The 16,696-nt window shown below is 33.3% G+C and overlaps 2 protein-coding genes across 2 annotated transcripts; one reads left to right on the forward strand and one right to left on the reverse strand.

Moving 5' to 3' along the window:
- Positions 1-6,330: 6,330 nt before the first annotated feature.
- Positions 6,331-10,530, forward strand: LOC120092983 (putative glycerol-3-phosphate acyltransferase 8). Its single transcript, XM_039051263.2, has 3 exons — positions 6,331-6,896; positions 7,239-7,551; positions 9,401-10,530. The coding sequence occupies exons 1-3, from the start codon at positions 6,586-6,588 to the stop codon at positions 10,277-10,279; spliced, it is 1,503 nt and encodes a 500-aa protein (XP_038907191.1). The 5' UTR covers positions 6,331-6,585; the 3' UTR covers positions 10,280-10,530.
- Positions 10,531-13,862: 3,332 nt separating this feature from the next.
- Positions 13,863-16,225, reverse strand: CYP86A8 (cytochrome P450, family 86, subfamily A, polypeptide 8). The gene has a single exon (XM_039051261.2). The coding sequence runs from the start codon at positions 15,985-15,987 to the stop codon at positions 14,266-14,268; it is 1,722 nt and encodes a 573-aa protein (XP_038907189.1). The 5' UTR covers positions 15,988-16,225; the 3' UTR covers positions 13,863-14,265.
- Between the last annotated feature and the right edge of the window lie 471 nt (positions 16,226-16,696).

Consider the following 16,696-nt stretch of genomic DNA (forward strand, 5'->3'; position numbering starts at 1 on the left):
GTCATGAGTGCGTGTTGTCAACTCCTCAAATGTGTCAGGTTTTATCCCTTGGAGGCTGTAAAAAAGCTCCTAGTGAATGCGTTGGGTGCACATCTTCACTGCAGATAATTCAATGAGTCTATCTTTGCAATCTAGACTCTGTTGGAAGTAGAAAGCAAGCAGTGGAATAAAATAGGATCATTAAGCACTCTAGTTCATTAATTTTAGCAACAAATTTAGCATGTTCATTCAAAATAAAGAGAATTTCAGAAATACCTTTGAAGAACATCTTTGATCTTCAAATTCAGCTCCACTCTCCTCAGCAACTGGTCGTGAACCACCACAAGATCTTCCTAATATCCTCTAGGACCTTAGATTGAGTTGTGGAACTCAAAATAAGCTAAATTTAGGGAAGAATTTGAGAGAATAAGGCAGTTTTTCTAGGTTTTGTTGAAGAACTCTTCTTCAACATCTTTAATTTGAAAAACTCAGTTGCATGACCTTAATCTCAGCAAAAACTTGTGTTTTTGTATTAAGCCATCATGTAATCAGATTGCATCACAATACAACCGCTCCTACTTCTTCAATTATAGTGAGATCGAGTGGAGAATGATAAAATGTGGGATAAACTACTTTTGGATGAAAACCTAAATTTTCATCTCATTTTTCAACTTTTTATCAAATTAAAAAAATGAAATTGTATTTTCTCAAAAATCAATTCTTTAAAATTGATTTAAAATTAATTATTTGAATTTTCTTTAAAAATCAATTTTAATTTAATTTTCCTAAAAAAATTAAATTAAACAGAATTTATTTTTTAATTTTGAATTTTCACAAAAATCAAAATTTCAATTTTAAATTTAATTGATTTAATTAATTAAAACATTTAATTAGTTCTTTTAAATTAATATCAAATATTATATTAATTAAACACCAATTCCACTACCATGAATCCCTATTCATGAAATTAATATTTAAATCATATTTAAATATTAATCAATTCTCCAATTTTGTTTAATTCAATAATTAAACGAGTAATTATATCACATATAATTATTAATTCCTCTAATTCGAACTTTGAACGTTTCAAATTAACTCATCATGCTATTCTAAGGCTTATTCTATTTGTGAGCTAGTAGGGGGATCTAGTGGATCTACAGGTCATGGGCTTCAACAATCCGAGATTAACCAGGTAAACTCTTTAACTTAGTTAACCACTATTCGTTAACTATCGGGTCACTCCACTAAAGCCCAGTAGTTGCACTCCCCTCATTGTAGATATATTGTTTCCACTCGATATAACCATGATTAGTAAGTCAAACTTTCACAGGTTGTTCGTAATAAAGGCTGGGTCAATGGCTAATCCCTTGATAGCTCTTGTTCCTGAAGTACCATTGATCCTCTAATGAATAATTGGTTTAAGATCCAATCATTAAATCGAGTCTCTTTCGGACCAATGAGAGGGTAGGGTCCCTTGTTCAAGACCCAGAGTTAGCACGTAAAGGAACAACCTTTTTACTATCCTTAAAAGCAGGTAAGAGCGAATTCCATTTTGCACCCTATGTCTCCTGCTATCTACTCGATCTTACCCCTAAAACGAGAGACTTATTGAGTCGACGCTATTGAGCCAACCCTCACCTATGCAAATCTAAGGATAACCCCGAATAAATAGGAGTTCATAGTTAGCTCAAAATTAAGGTTAAGTTACCTAGGTCATCGTTTTGAAATAGTCAGTCTAAATAGTAAACAATGTTATAAAGTAAAAGTGACTTATTTCTTGGTCTGATCTTATGCAAACTCTTTACATAGGATGCCCCCACTCCTCATGTCTCCACATGAACGAATCAGGATCACTTCTTTTGTAGCACTTTACAACATTGTAACATCTACAAAGTGGGTTGCATTCAATAGTGTCCTCAGAATAAGGTACCTAGTCTTATCCATATATAATAGACCATTTTGGCTACCTACTCAAACTTGATCAACTTTTATGTCTCCACATAAAGTTCAAGTATTCATGTGTTAACTATGGATCTTTAGTTTATTGGATTTACTTCTAAAACAAAATGAGCAATTCATATATTCAATAATTACTTTATTGAATCAAACATAAATAACATCTTTATTGATTAACATAAAATCCAACAGACTTAGAGCTTTCCATCGGTTGATGTAGTCAATGACCGACTTTCTCTTCCACTGTTTGATGCTTGTCAGCTCCATCATGCTGATGATAATCCTAGTGCTATAAAAGCGGTTGAGGAACTTTCTTTCCAACTGCTCCCAGCTGTCAATCACTTCCAGCTCTAGATTAGTATACCAATCAAAAGCATTTCCTTTCAAGGCACGGACGAACTGCTTGACTAGGGTCTCTTCTAGTTCCTACATTTCTGTAGGTTTCAATGAAGTGAGCAACATATTGTTTCGGATTGTCCTTTCCATCAAACTGCTGGAACTTTGGAGGTTGATATCTAGCTAGCATTTTCAAGTTGTCGATTCTCTTGGTATACAACTTGGAGTACACAAAAGAAGATTGTGATGGTCCTCCATAATGAGTCCCTATGGAGTTTGTAATCATATCTTGCAGTTGTTGAACGGATATGGAGGCGATAGAGGGGATTGTTGCGATTGACTTTCCTGCAAAACAGTCTTTCCTTTGTCATTGGCTTTGGCAGTTGGAGTTTGAATCGTCTCAACAATTTCTCGAGCCTGTATTTGATCTCTTAAGGCAACGATTTCATGGCCTCGCTCCTTAACAACTTTCACTAAGAGATTTATCTTCCTCTCCATCTTTGTCATGGCTGACTCAGTCGTTACGTCAGCCATCATAAAAAACACTACATCAAAATGTGATTCCTTCTCTGATTGATCAAAAGCAAGAGCATAGTTTTCGAACAAGGGATTTTCTTTGATGAAGATCCCACCTTTAAGAGATTGCATCAATTATTCCTAGATCTAAGAACCTTGTTCTTATTCCTACATGATATTCTTTAACTAACTGCGGGTACAGGTCCTGTGTAAGCGTCGCTTGCAATGGTAACTTTAGATGCGGCTTTCTTTGGTGTCATTTGTTGATTTGTTGATTTGGATGAAGAGAGAGATGAGAGGTGGAGAGTTCCCACTGGGCGTGCCAATTTGTTCGCACGAGGTTTTTCAAGAAACTTGTTTCGTGGAGTTGAACTTGAGTTGATGTTGATTTGATGCGACGTGGTTCGATCTCTAGTACTTGATCCTCTGATTCTCTTTCAGTTGAATGTGTACACTTGACTTGAAGGAGTGGAGCGCGTGATATCCTTGAAGTCGAAGTCTTGGAAGGGTCTTTGTATCTTTAGGAGACTTGTGTTTTCAAGTAGTATGCAACTTTAGGAGTCTAAGGGCCCAATATCCTATGTGGAGAGATGATATAACCTCTATATCATTGTTTGGTCTACTGATATACTATCTCCTCTTTTCACTTTCTTCAACATGTACACAGTAACCCCCATTTAACAACTCTCTCAGCTTCTCCACCCCTTAGTTCCTATGTCTTCTCCCTTCTCATACCCGATCGTCACTTTCGTCACTCTCTCTTCCCTTCCTATGGCTCACTTACATTTTTATTTCTTTATTCTTTTCTTGAGTTTATTTCATTATATTTTCGAGTGTAATTTTTTTCTACTATATCCATTTTATTAAGAAACCATGGTACTCCAATCTAGTTCCATGCACCCATTTTTTACCTTCAATTTACATACATCGTTTTTTCTTCCAGTGTCCTATGATAAAGTATATTAATAATTTATTATCTATAAATTATGTTATTCAACTTTTCACTTTTATTGCTTAGTATATCAATTATTTATCTGTATAATGCCCATTAAAAAATCACAATATTTTATATTAAATCTTTGTACACAATTTCTCAAAAAAAAAAATATATATATATCTTCATATACAACATCAATATTCAAAATCTACTATTCAAAAGCTCATTATAAAACCTCAATAGAAGACTCATCCATGAACATATTTGAGAAAAGCCTCAACGAAATCCCTAAATTCAAACAGAAGCAAAAGTTTTTTCTAATGTCTCACTAAAATATTTAACTGACCATTTATAACCCTTTAGTTCTCGATAATTTTAAAAAATTAAATTTATAGATACTACTTTCACTCGTTTATTTTTATTTTATTTTTTATTTGTCTTACTTTTGAAGACTCTTTTCAAAATTCAAGTCATGATTGAAAATCATATATATATTTAGTATTAAAAGTGGAAAAAGGTTTTAGAAAAAAAAAGTTGGTACGTCCATCCCTAGCTTAGAATTAAATTTCGTATTTTTAAATGTTGGTATTTGGTTGACTATTTACGGTTAATCTTAAAATTTGACTGAGTTCTTGTGAACAACAATAATAAATAATTATTTAAAAGACAATAATTTAATACAAAAAACCGAAATGAAACAATAATTGGATTATAATATTAAAAAAATAGTGTCCATACAGGCAAATTATTTTAGAATACAAAAAACCTAACCATATAGAACTGATAACAACTGTACGTCCAAACATAGACATATGAACTCAGACAACACAACTCTACACCCTAAACACAGATATATAACTCCCCAGACATCAGAACTCTAGACATTCTATATCATCTTAGTGTCCCAAATAACCCCTATATGAGAAAGCATCAACAAAATCTCTAAAATCAAACGGAAGCAAAACTTTTCTTTTAAATGTCTCACTAAAATATTTAAGTGACCATTCATAACCCTTTAGTTCTCGATAGTTTTTAAAAATTAAATTTTATAAATACTACTTCCACTCGTTTATTTTTATTTTTTATTTGTCTTACTTTTGGAGACTCCTTTCAAAATTCAAGTAATGATTAAAAATTATATATATATATATATATATATATATATATATAGTATTAAAAAGTGGAAACAGGTTTTAGAATAAAAGTTGATATGTCCATCCCTGACTTAGAATTAAAATTCATATTTTTAAATGTTGGTATTTCATTGATTATTTACGTTTAATCTTAAATTTTGATTGAGTTTTTTTAAACAACAATAATAAATAATTATTTAAAAGATAATAATTAAATAAAAAAATGAAATGATACAATAATTGAATTATAAGATTAAAAAATAGTGTTTAGGTAAATTATTTTAGAGTACAAAAAACCGAACTAGATAGAACTGACATATAAACTCTGCATTGAGCCCAGACATCACACCTAAACACAGACATATGAATCCGAACTCACATAAAAGAATTCTATTTGGGTTCTCTAAAATACAGAATTGCTGACCCCAACAAATGAAGAGCATTCCTCTATTTATAGAGTTCTCAAGTCTCTTCAATTTATATAGTCCTCAAATGAGTTTGGTGGGCTTAGATTTGGTTGGTTCTCAATTTAATTGGATTTAGATCTTCTTGCATATCCTTGGATCTAATTTAACTTTAACCCAAAATTTAATTAAACCAAAATAATTAATTTAATCTAACGGTCAAGACAAAAACACATGACATCATCAGGATTTGCCAATTTATGACTTCAATTTCTACTTGGACACATGTCAACTTTTAATTAGTCACAAATTCAATTACTTGTAATTTTATCATTAATTTGATAAATGACGTGATAATTTGTGCTTGATCCAAAATTTTCCTTCATGCAATTCCAAATTAGATTCACTTAACAAATTTAGAAATTAGTTTCATCATTAATTTAAAACTATTCACGTAAATTAACGAATTTAGAGGATTTAAAATGAAGTTGAATTAGATTCACGTTATGAAGTGTGAACCATGTAGAAATTGGTCCAAAATTTAATTTGGCAATTTGATAGTTTTTCTTGTAGTTTGTTAATTTTGTTCTTTCTTTTCATTTTTTTATTTTTACCTTTTTATTCTTCATTATATTTTATTCTTTTATCTTTTTTTAGTTATTCTTTATTCTTTATTATTTTTTACTTGCATTACTAAATATTGTTATATTTGCATGAAAAAATATTTTGATGCACCTATTTTTGGGTAATCAAAGAGTTGTTCAATAAGAGACTAGCACGTGATAGTTTTGTATTTTCTAAAAAAAGTGATTTTTTAAAATTATTTTTTTTGTGTGTATAAAAATAGGGAGTACGAGATTAGGTACAATCTTATTGTTCATTTGCACAATGTGAAAATCACGTTAATCTATAAAACCATCTCAATCTCGAAATGAATAAATAATAAATTGCCTAATCCCCTTTTTTAGTTGAGGCATTAACTTATGGGCACACTCAAATTAGAATATGAAAAGAAAATAGAGAACAAAAATAAATAAATAAATAAATAAATAAGTGTATTCAATTTGCCAACATTGCCTCCAACAACCCCAACTGTTCTTCACCAAAAAAATTTCAAGAGAGAGAGAGAAATTAATTTTTAAAAAAACTTTAAATAATTTCCCCTCATTTAAAATCCCACCATCCCATGTCTTTTCCCCAAAAAAATTTTAAAAAAATATATATAAAACTCACTCAAATGCCTCTTCATCTTCTTCCAAATCTCAGATTATCCTAAACCCCCTCTCACACCGCCGCTCGCCGGCCAATCTCCACCGGAACCGCCATGGCCGCTCAAAAGAAAGCCTTAAAGTTTCGGTCGATTACGAGTTGCTCCGGCACGGAGTACGAGTCCATCGCCGCCGATCTCGACGGAACGCTACTGATTTCTAGTAGCTCTTTCCCGTACTTCATGCTGGTGGCGATTGAAGCCGGTAGCCTTCTTCGTGGCCTTGTTCTGTTGCTTTCGCTTCCGATTGTAATAATCGCTTACTTGTTCGTGTCGGAAGCCATTGGAATTCAGATCCTCATCTTCATCTCCTACGCTGGCCTCAAAGTTTGCGATATCGAACTCGTTTCCCGCGCCGTCTTGCCTAGGTAAGATCGAGATCCAATCGATTCCAGAAACCTAGCTCTTGATCTCATATAGGTTCATTAGGAAACTGAACTGTGTGTTTTCATTTGTTGATCTCATATTACACAAATTGACGGAACCAAAATTTAGTAGTTAAGTGCCTACTCTTGTTTTGAATTTTGAGGTTTCTATCTCTGTCTAGAAGTTTTGTTTATAATTTTAAAACTGTTAGAAAATTGAAGATCACAGAGCAAATGCTAATATGTTTCGCTTAGTTATGAAAAACTGGAACAGTACTAAAACCATGCGCTAAAATTCTTCGAAAGAATGTATTTCTTAGACTGATGAACGGAAACTTTGTGGAGGTTTTACGCGGCGGATGTGAGAACGGAGAGTTTTGAAGTGTTTAGCAAATGTAAGAGGAAAGTGGTGGTGACGGCGAATCCGACGATTATGGTGGAACCATTTGTAAAGGATTTTCTCGGCGGAGACAAAGTTTTAGGCACAGAAATCGAAGTCAACCCTAAGACGAAGAAGGCCACCGGATTCGTCAAGAAACCAGGAGTTTTGGTCGGAAAATTGAAGAGATCGGCTATTTTGAAGGAGTTCGGTGAGAATTTGCCGGATCTTGGTATCGGGGATCGCGATTCCGATCACGATTTCATGTCCATTTGCAAGGTACGCCCCTCATTATTCTCCATTTAATTTTGCAGCCTTCTCTGTATTTAGGGTTTGTTAGCCTATGCATAGAGTAATAGGTTTGATTCCGCTGTTAAATCAAATTGTGCTCTATGATATTTTTTTAAAAAAGACTTAAAAATAACAATCATACCTAAAGTGTATATATATATAGCATAATACAAATTTTCTTTTCAAATATTATAAAATTTAGATTTTACTTTTGAAATCTAGCATATTTCTAGTAAGGATGTATTAGTGATAGACCATATCACTTGTAAGTGTTCATTACTAATAGATTTTGGTATATCTGCAATCCTAAATATTGTTGTATATTTAATTATTATAATATCATTTAAAAAGTTAACTTATTGTTAAGTTGATTTCTAATTTAGAAATGTCATACTAATTACCATCGAGGTAAATTCACTTTATTTTAGTTCATATTCTAATTAATATTAAAAGATGTAATTTTATATAAAAGTACATGAAAGATAACCTATCTTATTAGTCAAATTAAATATAGTTTAATAATTATAACTTATAAAAAGTTTTAATCATAAATCCTTACCTCATATTATCTATTATTTGTTTAAAAAAGACAACACAAATACAATTTACGTTCATAAATGCTTGAGAATCATGGACTTGTAGCCATCGCATTGAATCTCAACGGACCCACCGATGTAAAGTCTGCCCATCCCGTAATCTCATATCCACCTCATTCGCCGCAACTTTTTAACAAATTGAGTGGTCCTAATAAGTCTTCAACACAATTTTTTTTTTTTTTTTTTGACATTTTTTATGCTTTATATTAATGTAGCCCTCACTATAAACAGATCAACGAGAGGAATGAATGCATATACCAACCATAGCAAAAAGTAGATTAGTTTTAGTATAAGTGGCTTAAGTCTTTTCTTTATTTATATTTCCAATGAATGTAATTCAAATATTATTTCCCCCCCTCAATTTTGTCTATAAAAAACTATTTTGGTCATTTACCAAAAAGCAACTGGGTCGAATATTTCTTTTTTTCCCCCTCTATTGCATTTACATGTTCCGTAGGTATAAAAAAATTCATTGAATTATAGAATAGGATTGTTCAATTTGTTGTTTTATATTTCTTTTTCACATGTGAAGAGATTCATACTTAGAAGTTATTTATGCATATTTATGAACAATACTGTTATTCGGTGAAAATGTTTTGTAAGAGTGAATAAGAGCTCCTTCATTTTAGGTTACTTTTCAATTAAACTTGTTTCTCTTACCTGGACATACCTCCTTTGATACAATTTTTTAAATTCCTTGATTATCTGTTACTGTTGTGTTATCTTTAGTAAAAGGCTTTTTTCAGGTTTCATTAATGCATCTTGATCTCCTTTATTTCCTAATTTCCTTAATAATGTCTTGAGATGGAATACGTTGGATTCATAATCGAGGTGATATATATTGTGTGAGTTGTTTAGTATATGAGATGAGATGTAATATAAATATACGCTTACAAACAATATAATTATGTTTTCTATATCTAAAATTAACTTGAAAATAACAAAATTTTCTATCATATTATTGTCCCCTATCCATATTCCGTGACTCTGATATGCAACTCCAAGAACCAAATTAAAATTGGTCATAATTACAATACTATTGTTTTATTGAAGATTATAGGTCTGATTTAGATCTCTATATCCTTAATTTGAATACAAACAATACTTAGTCCATATACCTAACGTACCAGTGATCTGGTTTCTCCATTACAGTCAATAGCGAATCTTGCTAAATATACTGAGGCAAATATTATTGTTTGAATAGTAATAAAAAATTTGTTGTGTGTTGGATATTTTTGCAGGAAGGGTATATGGTGCCCCGTAGCAAAACAGCTGAGCCAGTTCCATTAGATCAACTGAAAAGCAAGATCATTTTCCACGACGGGCGCCTAGTCCAGCGCCCCACCCCCCTCAACGCTATCATCACCTTCATATGGATCCCCTTCGGCTTCATCCTCTCCCTCATCCGCGTCTACTTCAATCTCCCTCTACCGGAACGAATCGTCCGCTTCACCTACGAGCTCCTCGGCATCCGTCTCCGCATCCGTGGCACCCCACCTCCTCCCCCGTCCCCCGGCACTCCCGGCAACCTCTACGTCTGCAATCACCGCACTGCCCTCGATCCGATCGTAATTGCCATTGCCCTCCGCCGCAAGGTCTCCTGTGTCACCTACAGTGTCTCCCGCCTCTCCCGCTTCCTCTCCCCCATCCCTGCCATCGCCCTCACTCGTGACCGTGCTGCTGATGCTGCCCGCATTACCGAGCTCCTCCAGCATGGCGACCTTGTCGTCTGCCCCGAGGGAACGACATGTCGCGAGCCATTCCTCCTGCGGTTCAGCGCCCTGTTTGCAGAGATGAGTGATAGAATTGTCCCGGTTGCAGTGAACTGCAAGCAGAATATGTTCTATGGGACGACGGTGAGAGGAGTGAAGTTCTGGGATGCTTATTACTTCTTCATGAACCCAAGGCCGGTGTACGAGGTTCAGTTCCTCGACCGGTTGCCAGAGGAGATGACGTGCAAGGGCGGAGGGAAGACTGCGATTGAGGTGGCGAATAATGTGCAGAGGATGCTGGGGAGCGTATTAGGGTTTGAATGCACGACGCTGACGAGGAAGGACAAGTACATGTTGCTAGGAGGGAATGATGGGAAGGTGGAAAATATGTACAATGCCAAGAAGTAATATGTAACAAAACCATTTGATTTTGGAGGGATATTACATGGTAAACTCAACCCAAGTAATGTGCGGCTTTGTTTGTGTGTTTGGGATTTTGGTTAAGAAAACACTCAAAGCTGTATTGTAGTTTTAGCCATAGACAATATGTTTTTGGAGTAAAGTTTGTCAAGGGTTGTATAATTATATGATGGTTTCAAGGTATGCTTATTTTCCATTACTTAATAAGTAAATTGATAGGAACTGCTTTCGTTTCCCAATTGTTTAAGCGGTAAATTTTATTTTTATCTTTTGTCTGTCAAAGACCAAATTCATGAATTGGAAATTGTAGCTTAGGATGACAATTATACTTAGATTCAGAATTTATGCCACGTATTAAATTGAAAAGTGAGAGATTAGGTGCAAGTCTTGCCTTGCCGTACCTAATCTAATGCTCCCACTTTTTAATATAATGAATCTAAATTTTAAAATTAATTTTTTGTTTTGACACATGACACATTTTAAATTGATTTTAAATTTATTATTATTGTGGGAATGATGGTTTAGTGGCGGTTCTGCTTGATTCGGTCAGATGGTTATCTCTCAAAGCTTCAAGGCAAGGCAAGGTGGGAGGTTTTTGAGGCGGCTGGCATCGGGTCGGAGTTTAATGTAAATTAGAAATTTCCATAAACTGGTAATGGGTTATTATCCAGGTTTGAAATATCTATATCAGATCTGAGTTTAATGTAAATTTTGATGTAATTAAGCTATAATTGACCTTTTTAAATCTTTATTCTCTATGAAGTAAGAGAATATTTAGATGTATAGTAAATATCTATGTAAATTTGTACTTAAAATGTTTATGTGAATATCGAGGTAAGAGCATAGATTTTATAAAGAACTTAAAAATAATTACAAAATAATATAAAATTTAGGAATATTTTGAGATGAAATGATGTGAAAATGAAAGTTTTGAATGGTAAAAAAAAAAAATCCGTATTGATTCAACTTTAACATCAAATAATGTGAAAGTTTATTGAAAAAAGTTTGAATGCGGATAAAAATGAATATAGATTCTATTTTGTGGTTTTTTTGAAATTTAATTTCTTTAGAAGTTAAAGTTTTTGATCGAAAATAAAGTTGAAAATTGAGACAAAAATCGAAATTGGAAAAAATTAGCACATTGGAAATGTATTGGTGAGTGAAACTATATAAGTGTGTATCTAGAACCATAAAACGGAAAAATACTGAGCTAATGTAGTTAATTCCAAGAAATAAAATAAAATTTTCTCAAAATTTCAAAATTTCAAAATTTCTTATAGAAATTTTCAGAATGAAAAAACAAAACAAAATAAAATTCTCAAAATTTTTTCAAAATCTCAAAATTTCGTCAAAATTGGAGGAGAAACAAAATTCTCTGCACTAAATTTCAACGTCATCAAAATCTCAAATTTTCAATCAAAATTTTTTACCAGGACTGTTATCATGTTATAAATATTATCTTTAGATTTTAAAAATAAGTTGAGCAAATTAGAGAGATGATTTTAAGATCTAAAGTCATTTACATATACTTCTTTTAACATAAAGATTGAGTAATTGAGAAGGGACCTCTTTTCTTGACTTAGCTCTTTGCTTATCGTATTTCTAAATGAAATTTAATAAAACTACATAATATTATATGCTTAATTATATACATTATACGACAATTATTATTCCAAAATTTGATGATTTGATCTGTACCCTCACATTATTTGCTAAACTAAAATATACACATATACTTTCAATTCTTTTTTTTCATTATTATTGTCAAGAGCTTATTATATGTCTAAGAGGATGGACAATAAATACTTTGAATTATACAATATATATACAGTTTTTTTTTTTTTTTTTTGGAGACAATATATATACAGTTAAAAAAAAAAGAAATTATATTTAAGAAAGTTGGTAGGATGTGTGTGGCTGGTACATTATATTCCTCTACTCCCTCGTCCCCTTATTTAAGACACCTTTTAAGAAAGAGAATATATGATACCATCAAATAGAGATCTACCCTTTTCCTTATTTAGGATACATTTTTATGAAAAATAATACTTTTTTAATATATAATATTTTGAGAGAAATAATCAAGCTTCTAACTCAAAGTCGATAGTACAAATTTTGTATCAAGTTATTGTTGAAACCAATAAGTTGTATATTCGTTCTCAAGTTCATCATTCTCTTTTCCCCGTAGATAGTGGGAAAATGTAATAAGTCTCTCAAGATCCTTTGATAACAGTTTGATTTCTTGTTCTTAGTTTCTGAAAATTAAGCTAACCAACAAATTGGATTGTCTTGAAAAACTACTCATGGAAAACTACTTCTACCTATAAATTTCTCTATTTTGTCATCCACTTTCTACCAATATTTTTAAAAATCAGGTCAATTTTGAAAATTAAAAAACATTGTTTGAGATCCAATTTTGATTTTTTTTTTCAAAATAATAATAAAAAGTAGATAACAAAAAAACAAAAATTTAAAGGTGAAAGATGTGTTTATAAACTTGATTTTTAAAAACTAAAAACTAAAAATCAAATAGTTGTGAAATAAGAATAAAACGGTTATCAACTGGGGGGTCTTAATTTTTTAGTTTTGGTTTTTGAAAACTAAATTTATAAATCCTACATCCACACTGATAAGTATATGTATTTGTTGTTCACTCTCTACCCTTATTTTGAAAGCCAAGTCATGTTTTGAAAACTAAAAAACTAATTCAAATTGTTTTTGTTATCTAAAAAATGTTTGGTTTTGATTTTAGAGTTTGACTAAGAACATTGGTGTGTTCTTAAGAAATGTGAAAATGATAATATAAGTCATGTTTGGTAACCATCTTATTTTTAGCTTTTTTTTTTTGAAAATTAAGCTTATGGACACTACTTCCACGTCCAAATTTTTTCCTATGTTATCTACTTTTCACCAAAGGTTTAAAAAATCAAGTCAAATTTTTAGAACTAAATATAGTAGCTTTCAAAAAGTTATTTTTGTTTTGAGAATTTCGCTAAGAATTCAACAATTATACTTAAGAAAGATACAAATCATAATAAGAAATGTGTATGAAATAAACTTAAAAAAAATTAAATGGTTATCAAACGGGACAATAGATTTTAAGAGAAAACAAATGACCAAAACATAAACAAAAAATGAAATCATTATCAAATAGGACCTACATTTTTTAGTTTTTTTTTTAATTTTAAAAAACTGATTTAGTTTTTCTTTTTAAAAAAAAAACTCCTTAAAAAGTAAATAACAAGACAGATAATTTGACAAGTATTGTTTGTAATATTAATTAATTTTAAAAAATAGAAAACCAAACCGTTTATCAAATAAAATTATAGTTTTCAAAATCTCGTTTTTCTTTGAAATTTGCTTAAGAATTGAAATGTTTGGGTCATACTAAACAAAGCATCAATTTCAAGAAAAAGAAATCTAATCTCAAAATGAAATCATAAGCAAATTTGACTTAAAAGATAATAAGAATACACTGTCTAGATCATGAAATTAAATTACATATAAACTAATTTCTTCAAATTACACTCATCCAAAAGTGAAATCAAAATCATGAAGGAGAGAAAAAAAATTATAATGACAAATTAGTTGATTAAGGTGATAAAATCAACCTCAGTATAGAAAAGAAAATTTGCCATGAACAATTATTACAGGAAAAAAGGACAAAAAACATTCAACCCATTTTGAATCAAACAAACATGAATTAAATGGCTATTAAAAAAATAATAATAAAAAAAGATTGATGAATATTATCCCCACTACCTCTCCCCTCTCATATATGACTGACTTTCATCACCGTCACGGTAACTTTATCCTTCCCCTGCAATTTCATTTCAATCCCGTGTAATGAAAGACACGTTAAATACCTGACCGGCGCGTGTTCCGCAATCGCCATTGCTTGGGCCCATCTCATATATAAATATATAATATTTTTTAATTAACCTCTTAAATTTACCGAACCACCAAACACGCCCTTAGCGTTGTACTTCGTTAAATCCGTTACACCCGCCGTTACCGTTCACAACGGGGACTAACGGAGTATCTTTCTCTTGCGAATTTCCGTATTTGCCCCTGATACTTTCCACAATTCCCTCCAAGTCCCTCCGGTGAACGTTCACCTTCAGCCCGTACTTCATAAACAGCGTCAACGACATTTTTTGCTCCACCTTATGCCCCGCCGCCACCGTCAGCCGGTGCCGGAGTAGCACCGCCGCCGCTATCGACTTCATCTGTAAATACGCCAAATCCTTCCCTAAGCAGATCCTCGGCCCTGCATTGAACGCTACGAATTTGTACGGATCGTACGGTATGAATTTCTTTCCGTCCGCCGTCAACCACCGCTCCGGCCGGAATTCGAGGCAGTCTTCTCCCCACGTCGACTTCATTCTTCCGGTGGAATAGATCGAATAAGTCACCGACGATCCCGCCGGAACGAAGGTTCCGTCCGGCAGAACGTCGTCGGCGACGACGTGCTTTGAATCCTCCGGTACTGACGGGTACAATCTTAGGGTTTCGGTGAGAGCGGCTTTGAGATAAATCAGACGGTCGATCTCTTCGAATGCTAACGGCTCCTCAAGCCATGATTGGATGTTATTTCCACGTGTCTCAATCAGAACAGTGCAGATCTCGCGGAGGATTTTTTCTTCAATGAGTGGGTTTAATGTAACCAACCAGAAAAACCAGCTCAGCGCAACGGATGACGTGTCCCGTCCAGCTAAGATGAAATTAAGCGCCACGTGGCGAAGGAACGCGTTGGAGTAATTACCTTCTTTTTTCTTCATGAATCGTGACAATAAATCATCATGTGGGGTCGAGTCTTTAGGCTGATTCAGCAACTCGAGCTTACGTGAATCAATCACACTGGATAAATACTCCTCAATATGGACTAAGCTCCGGCCCAAGCTGACTTCCATTCCAAGCCGAAGCCACTTTTTGAATTTCCAAAGCACTTCCGGTAAAATAAACCGTTGCAACGAAGCCTCGGTGGCTCGATCGAAAGCCATAGCAAAGCCGTTTTCTGGGAAACCAGGAGCACAAGTCATCGGATCCTTACCGAAAGCCAATCCACAAATATTATCAAAAGTAAGACGTAACAAAACATCCTGAAGATCAATCGGTTCAGAATTGAACTCGGCTTGTTTAAGAATAGGGCAAAACCTCAACTTAATAGCACGGCTAACCCAACGAGCCATGGCTTGACGAAGGGTCCTAGTAGTAAATTCCAAAGCAGCAGTTTTTCTTTGGAAAAGCCACGTGTCACCATCGGAGTTAAAAATGCCTTGACCAAGTAGCTCGTGAAAAACAGCTTGCCAAGTGGGGCCTTTAGGGTAATTATCGAATCGGGTTTTGAGAATATGTTCGAGATTTCTCGGGTCGCACGTGACAGTAACGAGGCCTTGCTTTTTAGCGAAGAAAGGGAAAGCCCAGATGCAGGTTTGGTACGTGCCGCCACACGCGCGGAGGTTGTCGGAGATCCAATCATGTAAACGGTCGCAATTTTCGATCAAGCCAGGGAGGCTGCCGAGTAATGGCCACATTTGAGGACCTTTTAACGACCGTGAAATGAAAGTAAACCAAAGAAGATACGCCGTTACTGCCGCTACTATAACTAACGCGAATCCAACGTCCATGTTGCAAGAATTTTCTGTTTGTTTGCTGAGAAAAATGTCGAATTTTCCCGGAAAATCAATGTTCATGAAATGGGAAAATGGAAATATTCACAAAAAAAGTTTAAAAAAAATTGTAGAGAGAAAAAGAATGAGAAAAGAAGAAGAGAGAAGAAGAGAGAAGACACACAAGAAAAGGGTTTAAGAAGAAGTAGGTTTTATAGTTGAATCGGCATTGAAAGCCAATTACTAACGCCAGACTGGTTTTTTTCTTAAAAGAAAAATAAAAAGAAAAATAAAATTATTTTTAGTGATTATGAGTATGAGTTTTCTCTGTGTAAGAGTGAGAGAGAGAAACACACCTAATTGTGCAGAAAGGAGGAGGAGGGTGTTAAATTGGAGCATTGAATGAAGAGGCCAAATTTAATGGGTTTAGTTGAGGAACTAAGGCCAACTACACAACACCATGGAAATTATAAGAAAAAAAATTAACTTACCAACTTTTACTAAAATGTTTCATATTTTCTAAACTTGTAAATAATCACCCAATAACTATGCCTATGGCAAATCTAAGCGCTCTCTCTCTATATATATATATATATGTAAATTCCATTATAGTTTAGTAAATGACACTTCAGGTCGATTATTCACTTCCGAATTTATTGAAATAAAAAAAAAATGTTAGAAGCATATATTCTAATTTTTAACAGCGATATTTGGGTGCTATCCCAAAATGCACATATCTTTTTTACCACACTCTAACCTTATACAAATAAATAAATAAATAAAAATTGCTATG

The sequence above is a fragment of the Benincasa hispida genome, chromosome 12, assembly GCF_027475165.1.
Source record: "Benincasa hispida cultivar pf3 chromosome 12, pf3_genome.v1.1, whole genome shotgun sequence".
NCBI lineage: Eukaryota > Viridiplantae > Streptophyta > Magnoliopsida > Cucurbitales > Cucurbitaceae > Benincasa > Benincasa hispida.